At 39.9% G+C, this 9037-nt stretch overlaps 1 protein-coding gene across 1 annotated transcript in view; it reads right to left on the bottom strand.

The window, feature by feature from the left end:
* Positions 1-2218: 2218 nt before the first annotated feature.
* GAP43 (growth associated protein 43) overlaps positions 2219-9037 on the bottom strand; it is a gene marked incomplete at its 3' end in the record, with an annotated part of 85756 nt that continues 78937 nt past the window's right edge. Inside the window, exon 3 of the mRNA XM_080919342.1 lies at positions 2219-2304. Within this exon, the coding sequence (XP_080775468.1) occupies positions 2219-2304 (86 nt within the window). The remainder of the gene's footprint in view (positions 2305-9037) is intronic.

Here is a 9037-nt window from a genome sequence, read left to right as displayed (position 1 = left end):
GACATATGTCATAAGTCATAAGACATAAGTCGGACTCTCTAATGTGTTTTCCTCACTTTTAAAATTCTGTTAAGGAACCAATATTTTATGAGCGTAATATAAATAAATAACCATAAGAAAGGTAAAAATTCCAATTCTATCAGAAAGATGAAAACCACTAAACAGTGTATATTAATATGGGTTTTCAAAAACCCCTATGATTGCAGTGGATTTGATGGCACCTATTTGGAATACATAAACAGGTTATATGGCCAAAGCCATAGCAATGTTGATCTGAAGTACAAACTGGGGGTCGGAGGGAGCTTAAAGCACTGATCTTACTGGGAAATCAAACGAGGTAGTAGGAACTTTCTAAAGCACTAAACATCCTCCTGGTCACTCCATGAGAGATGGATCCAATCTAAGAATAGCCTTTCCTCATATTTTACGTCCTATTTGATAATTGATGCTTTGGTGAGATAATGCTTGCTCTCTAAGCTCTTGCTTCACTGTCATTCACATGAAGAATTTCAACTCCAGAGTGAAGTCAAAATGCAACTCATTTTAATACATGGCGAAATGGTTAAGGTGTTTCCTTCCTAAAACTTTCACCCAATTGAAATTACATTTAGTCTCAGTAGTCAAGTAAAGATCTTTGTGTTTGACTTAGTTTTCTCCTCCTAGCCTGCCTGCCTGCTGCTCTCACTCTGACCATCTAGTGAGCCCCAGAGATGCACTTATGTGAATTAAAATCACAAACAAGTCTCACCTTGCTTGGGTTTTTAAAATGGGATTAAAGTCTGGTCCTCATGCCTAGTAAGCAAGTACTTTAACAACTGAACTGCCCTAAGGCATACCTTTCATTACACATCAGTATCAGCTGGTGCAATGTTTATAACTATTAATGAGGGGTAGACAGTCATCATCTAGGGGGGAGGTAGAATTGACTCTCTCAATTCAGGTTAAAATAAATCATCTAAACAAATGCCTAGGAGTTTCTAAGAGATATTTAACCCAGTGAAACCTAAAGTACTGTCAATCCAATAAACCAAATTTCTTCTGAATCATGAAAACCCATGTTTTGGTAAGAGCAAACCTTAGACTTGAAATTTGTGTGCCTCTCCCATAGATTTCTATGTTAAAGCTCTAACCTCTACGACCTCAGAAAAGGATATGATTTGACAATAGAATCTTTACAGTCAAGTCAGAATGAGAAGATTAGGGTAGACTTAATCCAACATGACCAGCATCCTAAAAAGAGAAAAACTTGGACACAAAGAAGTGTGTAGAAGGAAGATATGAAGAGGTGTAGGAGAAAGGTAGCCATCTAGAACCAGCCATTGTAAGAACCCTGCTGCACACCATATTTTTATCGGCCTCAGAAAGAATCAGCAAGGCCGATATCCTGATTTCAGACCCCCCCGTTTTTATAACTGTGAGATGATGAATGTCTGTTGTTTAAGTCACACTGACTGTGGTTCTTTGTCACAGCATCCCCAGCAGGCTATTGTGATACCGCAACTATCCCATCGGGACTGCAGCCAGGGCCTGTGCTTGCCTCCCCCAGAGTTATTGGTAGCAGCGGAAAAGTTCAAGGAAAGTAAGAGCACAAAGGGATATAGGAAGGAAACACAGAGACACCAAACTTGATTTCTGGCATGATTTATTAATATTCAGATTGAAAAAGGAGCCTCACAGCCTTAAGTTACACTAATTGGCACATTTGCTTTATTTATTTATTTTTAAAACAAACCGGGTTTTTGTGATTTTTTTTTAACCTTTTTGTTCATTCCATCACATTGAAAATGAGGAAACAGAAATGTTTTTTTTTTTAATTCACTTAATATTTTGGACTCCTCAGAACGGAACATTGCACACACACACACTTGGAACAGAGAGAAATAGAGAGGAAAGTGGACTCCCACAGGGCCACACGCACCAGATCAAAAAACCGGGGTACAGTGCAAGAATTTCCCAAGATGACTGCATCATCATTACCAAAAACTCGCCATAACAACACCAAGAAACAAATGTTTAAGCCACACTGTTGGACTTGGGATCTTTCCTGCTTTTTTTTTTTTTTAATGTTTGCCACACAGAGGGGGGGGGGCTCTTAGGTAGGAGAGGACAGGCTCACACACGTGAGCAGGACAGGAGAGGAAACTTCAGAGTGGAGCGGAGAAAGGGCAGGAGAGACAGGGTTCAGGTGGGGGCAACGTGGAAAGCCATTTCTTAAAGTTCAGGCATGTTCTTGGTCAGCCTCAGGGTCTTCTTTACCCTCATCCTGTCGGGCACTTTCCTTAGGTTTGGCTTCATCTACAGCTTCTGGGGAAGAAAACAAGATGGGGGAAGAAGAAGAAGGTTAGTATTTTGTCTCTGGAATCTGTTCAATGGCACAAGGCATTACCTCTTTCCAAAGCGTTGCATAAGGATGCATACAATGATGGGACGATCCATATCCGGTAACACAATTTCCTAGACCAAATGCTGCTCAGCAACACACAAGGAAGTAAAGAACAAATCGTCACTCGGTAGATACTACATTCTTTAGTGTGTGCGTGCGTGTGCACGCGTGTGTGTGCGTGTGCATGTGTGTGCGTGTGCACGAGTGCGTCCATGCACCCCTCCTGTTTGCTTGCAGCGAGGAGTGAGTTTTCTATTTCCACCGCGTGGGTACCTGGGACTGAACACTTGTTGACCGTACCTCCAGCCTATCACTCTGGTTATCAACCTTTCGGCCTCACAATTGAGGCTCTGCAATAACCTTGTTTTCCTGTTGCCTCGCGTCAAAATAGTTGAAGCAAATAATTCATACGGCCCATTGAGCATCTGTTCCAATTTATCTTACCTTTGAGTTTTAGTAATGTGAAATTTGGAAAGGTAAATACGTGAATTTTGACCCCCTGTTGGAGCTAGGCCACTAGTAAATGCAGTTTAATTAGGAGGAAGGCGATCTCCCTGGGGAGGGTAGAGTTGGGTCTTGTCCTTGGTGCTCTCCTTTCCCCAATATAGCGAGCACCAAATAACATCTGGAAACGTGGCACCTATCTTATGGCCGCGAAGACACTAAATATGGTGGAACAGAAAGAAAAGTCACCACGGCATAGGGTGTACCACACTTGAACACCTTTCTATCATCCTTTTCATTGAGGAGATAAATAACCAACTGCTTTAAAGCACCGAGGTGGTTTACAGTCTCTGGCAGCTGAGTACGCTCCAAGGGAATCCACACACCAGTGACAATAGCATTGCTTTGCTTCACAGGTAGATTTGTATCTCTGTGAAGGTTGATTCCCCTAACTCCAAGACTTTTCCTAGAGACTTCAGCCAACAGATTATATGCCACGAGACATTTTACTAATATACCAACCTGTCTAAACAAAATCCATTTTCCCTAAAGTAACTTGGTGTCAACTTATCAGACATCTTATCCCCCAAACCAACACCACCCCTAAGTTCACTGATTTTTCAGATAGAACGTGTAGCCTCAGTTTTAGTTTATGACAGGGAATCATGCAAAGCAGAAAAAGCAGGGTGTTTGGGAACTGCTTGGGGTAATGTCATGAATGTTTGTGGTATGGCCAAACTCATCTTCTATGTGTTGAGGAGATGGTGAAAACAGTACTAAAAATCCCATCGTAACTGAAATCTTTCATTACACTTATTGAACAGAAAGAAATATTTACAGCTGCAGAATGTGATCGGTGATGGGACCTTTAACATAACAACTTTGATATAAACTCCTTGTCTAAATAAAAAATGCCCAATTTTGTCCCTACATTTGCTCCCTTTTTATCCCTGGGGCAGCACAGACATAATACGGGGAAGCTCTCGATAAGTGTTGGGTGAAACGAGTAAGTGTCTTCATTCCGTACATGAGGAAATGTAAGTGCCGAAAGCATTGCTCCATAACCCATAGGCGTTGCTGGGATCCAAGCCAGGACTGAAGCCTGGGTCTTCTCGTCTTATCAGTGGAACCAACTTGAGCAGCAGAAGCCAGGAAAATGCCTAATTTACCACCTGAGCGCTCGAAAACCAGTGGCTAGAGTCTAGAAGCTTTTGGCTCCCTAAAACACTAAGATTTCTGTTGATTAAGACTCCAGAATTGAAACATCAGAAAGTGAGAATTGATGTGAATCTTATTTAGCTGAAACTTAACTCAGAGGAACACATAAAGTGAATTCTTTGTGTCTCATTTTGCTTGAAGTCTGAATGATTTTCCTACCTGAATATTGAGCAGAATGGTTAGGTTTGTATTGTTTTGTTTGCTTTGTTCTGTTTTTTTAGTTTGAGGTTTACCTATACACCCATAGGAAATTATGCAAAGAAAAATAATGATCAGAAAGAAGAAACACTGGAAAGTTCCAGTCCCTCATCTTACCCACATCAGGATCAATGGACTCCATGTGAGGTCAACTAAGAAGAAGCCATAATATTGCTAAAGAAAGCCCTACATACCAATGAAAGAAGCCGTAGTCAGACATGAGTGTCACCTACTCCAATAGGATCCACTTTTACAAACATTAGATGTGGCCTGTGAAAGACTTTAACACCAGGCAGAAAAGAACTTGTTAGAATCTCTGTCATTTGGAGTAGATCCATTTGATCATACATGCAGGAAAGAAGTTTTCTGTGTTATTAACATGTTCGTCCTCACGAATGCTAACCACAAACAAGTCTTACAGATAACAAATCACATTGGCCATTCAGTTGTGGATCTACAATTTTGTGTTTCCTTCTGGAAGCAACTGTAAATCATGGCAGTCCTGGGCCTTGGTTAAGGTATGTTGCTCAGTACCTTCTTAGCTGCTGTTGATACTTTTAAGTAAACTTACATTGTGTCATGTCTATCCTTTTGATTTCTTTAACCACCTTATGTTACATATGGGAAATCTAAGGCAAAAGATAAATAATTTATACAAGTTTATACATGGTAAGTGGCACCATGTCAGAGAGCCCATTCAAACCTCCTTTCTGATATCACATTCTCTGTTCTCAACCTACCCAGATCAGGATGGATGGACTCAGTGGGAACTGTGACATAAGTTTGTAGATATTCAGTGTCAATAAAAGTCTAGATGTTGGATTTGCAAAAATTGGCTCAGAATGGCAGGGAGAACCCTGATTAGCGTTTGGAAATATGAAAGCTGACCTTGGCACATTCTGGTGCTAATTATTCAATTTGAAAATGTTAGAGATGAGTTAATGTGTAATCTTTGGTATTTTGAGAAAAAAAAAACAAACTTTGATTATGTTGGTAAATGTGAAAGACATGAATGGCTGAGGCCAGCTGGTCACTCCAATTACCACAGTTCAATTAGCATAAATAACTACATTCCTCATGTAGAGCATCACCCTCCCTCTGTGACATTTGTTACTTAAGAGCCTGAAGAAGTTAAAGGACTGAGGTCACAAAATGCCAAGAGACATCTAACAAGGGAACAGAGGTAACAGGGCTCAGACCTGACAAATGAGTCTGATGTGGGATTCTGAATAAAGCAGAAGACACGTAAGTTAAAGGAGTAGAGCACCATGTTCCTCAGCTATTTGTCTCTGGATGCCACTTTTAATCATATAAGCACAAAATATTAATATTGATATTTTGGTTAAGATATTATAGGGGAAAATTACAGCACCTGTGGTATAAATGTTTGAGTTGCCCCAAATTTGTATCTAGAAATCTTGATCCTGGGTGTTACTTTTAATAGGATTAAGAGGTAGAGTCTTTATGGTATAGCATGATTATAACATGAAGATGGAACATTCGTGATTTGGCAAAGGGTCCTTTAAAAATGGATCACTGAGCACTCATAGTGAGAAGTAAATCTGTTTCCTAAAAGACACCCAATTTGCAATATATTTTTTATATCAGCCAAGCTGAAATACTTTGACAATATATACATGTATTTGTGTGTGGCGTGGGTAGGTAGATGGGTGTATCATGTGACTGGATGCTGTGTCTCCAAGTTGATTGTGACCATATCAAAATTAGCTCCCCAATTCTGGTCCTCTCATGAAGACTGCTGATGTGTTTTAGTGGCTTGCATTAAGAAGAAAAGCATATTCATGTTTTCTTAAAGATGAGATTGATAGAACTTTCAAATAAGACATGGTCATCTTTTCAAGAGCAAACAATTATATCCACAGGTAAAGCTTAAGCCGGGAAGTTAAATAACATTTAATTCTACTTTCTTCTTATGCCATATCTAAGTAATTCGAGGGCTACCTAGTTATAATAGGAATGTTGAGATAAGATAGATAGATGGTTTTAGGATATAACAAATATCTGTAACTTGCCTCTCCAGCATTTTAGCATTTGCAAAACCTTGTTCTTTTATACCCTAAGACCTCTTAGAAAGCATCATGCTTGCAGGAAGCCTCTTAATTTTATCATTTATTTATGTGTTAACTTAAAAGAGAAAGTCAATATCTTAGACAATAAAGTCATATATTATTCATGCTTCAAAGCTAAAAGACACTTCAAAATGAAGGAAAATGTGGTCATCCATTCATTAATCACTAATGAAAGGGACTGGACTGTGTTCTGGTCTATGAATTAGGAGTAGATTAGCAGTGATTACAATGAAACTCAAGTTGAGAATGTCTATCTTCTGGGACTATATGATGTGTTGTTCATTGCGCATTGTGGGGGTGGATAGAGGGGGGATAACTGTAAGATTTTAGCATCATTTCTCTTGAGTCAATTTTTCTTAAATTTGCCAAGTTGGATGTTATCAAAGAATCTCATATATTAAAAGAAGACCTTCCTAGTTTCCGACACTTGTAACCATGACTACCATGCCCTCCCCACACAACTCTTTTCCCAATGTTCATTCATTATTGACCAGAGCTTGGTACATGCTAGGCCTGCTAGACAAGTGATCTGCCACTTAGCGACACCCCTAACTCTATGACTACCATTCTTTAAAGTGCTTAAAGTCACAATAAATGCACGAACAATAAAATAAATTAATTAATTAACAATAAAGGGGTAAAATATCCCTGTATCCACTTGTACGGTATAATGGAAGTCATAAATGAGAGACAAAACTACAAAAGAGATTGGAGTGAACAATTTGACCATGGTCATTCGAGGTGTGTGCTAACCTGACTCCCCTATACTTGCTGCAGAAGATTCTGGAAGCAGTTCCCGCTTTTGAGGGGTTTCATTCATTTCCTCGAAAGGGTGAGTGAGACTAGTATGTCTGCCCCTTCCTTCTGTTGACGAGCAAACACCGGGAGCATATGCGGCAGCGGCTGCTTGCGTGCCCAGTCAGGCAGCCGGGTTGCAATGCTGTTAGAGGGATGGCGGTGTTCCCAGCTGCCGTCGCCCACATGGAGCTCTAATGGCCCCGATTCTTGGCTCTTCTCCAGGTCCCTCCACAGCCCTACATTACTGAAATTAGGTTGAGTGGATTTCTGAGTAAAACATTACCTCTTGGGACCTGCCCAGCTCTCCCCAGCCTTGTCAACATTGATTAAATAGAAGCTGCTATCATCCTGGGGCCATGCCCACAATTACTCTACCAATCACCACTGGGCTGGGTGCACTTCCCTTTTTCTTTTTAGTTTCATCTTTCTTGAATATTGAGCATCGTTACCGAAAAAGCTCAAGGCGAAACAGTGAGGAGTGCTTAGCATCGTACTCGAGTATGGCCCTTTTGTGCCTCAGACCATCTTTTCCTTGAGCTGTACACCAGATGTCAAATTGGAGCTTGGGCTGGCTTTTGGCTATCCCCGGGATCCATATTTTCCTTTGTCATTCACATTGTTTCATATTTTAAATTATATTAAAATGCCAAACACGTGCACATCATTTTTGATGTCAGGATAATGAACCAAATTATCCCTCTACCCTTGTCCCTTGTTTTCCGAGCCTTTGAAAGAGAAAAGAATCTGTTATGCACTTACATTTTTCAAAGAGTAACAAATCTTATTTAATTAAGAAGAGATGTCAAAGGCAGCTGCCACAGGGTCTTAGTGATGCCCAAAACATGCCGTTACTGTGCTCTTGCCTGCCCTGGGAGGCTTAGGACTAAGCAACTCTACCATTTACCCTGACTCTGACTTTTCCACCAACTAGGCATTCAAGCTCAGACAAATTAGATTTCCCTCCTCTGCTTCAGTTTTCTAATCTAGAGATAATAGCAGGGGCAACTGTGCTTGCCCCTTCTCATTGCAGGCTGTGTGGAAGATCTGATATGTATTGTAACATACTTCACACACTATCAAAAGAACCACATGTAGTCTTCTGAGTACTTAACCAAGTGGAGTTTAATGTCCTTGGCTTTACTCTAACTTGCAGATTTTGTGAATTAACATTCTCTTTCTAAGACAAAAAAATATGCCCAAAGAAAGAAAAGTATCTACTTTTTTCCTCATTACTTTTCTAGATAAAACGAGACCCTCCACAATACTTCTATACCTCTGGCCAAAAGGATATGTGTATTGTAAACAGCATTATACAGAAAAAGCAGACACCCAGAAAAGGAGGATTATTAGCCAAGGGAATCCACTGCTTTAGACGCTAAAAGGGAATGCAGGCTTTCAACCAGTAACAGGAAAGCTGGTATTTTTATTTGAAAGGAAAGATGATCCAAAGATAAAAGACAAAAGTCAAAGTGGGTCAACTGCTCCAGAAACCTTTTATTAAAAACCTATTTATTTAATTTATGTAGATGAGTGCTCTATCTGCATGTACATCTGCATGCCAAAAAAGGGCATCAGATCACATAGATGGTTGTGAGTCATCATGTGTTTACTGGGGATTGAACTCAGTATCTTTGGAAGAACCCCCAGTGCAATTAACCACCTTGCCACTTCACCAACACTCTGGAAACCTCTTAAACTTTATATATACATTTAGTCTACACAATCATCAAAAGCTAATGTCCCACCTCCTCCTATACTGAAAACAGAAAGAAAACAATTACAACCTATATAGCTTGTCTAAGATATCAGTCATTTCTGGCATGGGAGACAATAAATACATAAAATTAGATTATTAAATTGGATTTATTTTTGTGCATGTATTTCTCTATGTGTATGCATGTGTGTC

This window comes from Micromys minutus (assembly GCF_963924665.1).
Source record: "Micromys minutus genome assembly, chromosome: 7".
NCBI lineage: Eukaryota > Metazoa > Chordata > Mammalia > Rodentia > Muridae > Micromys > Micromys minutus.
Note: the sequence above shows the minus strand (reverse complement) of the source record. Positions and strands in the feature narration are given on the sequence as shown.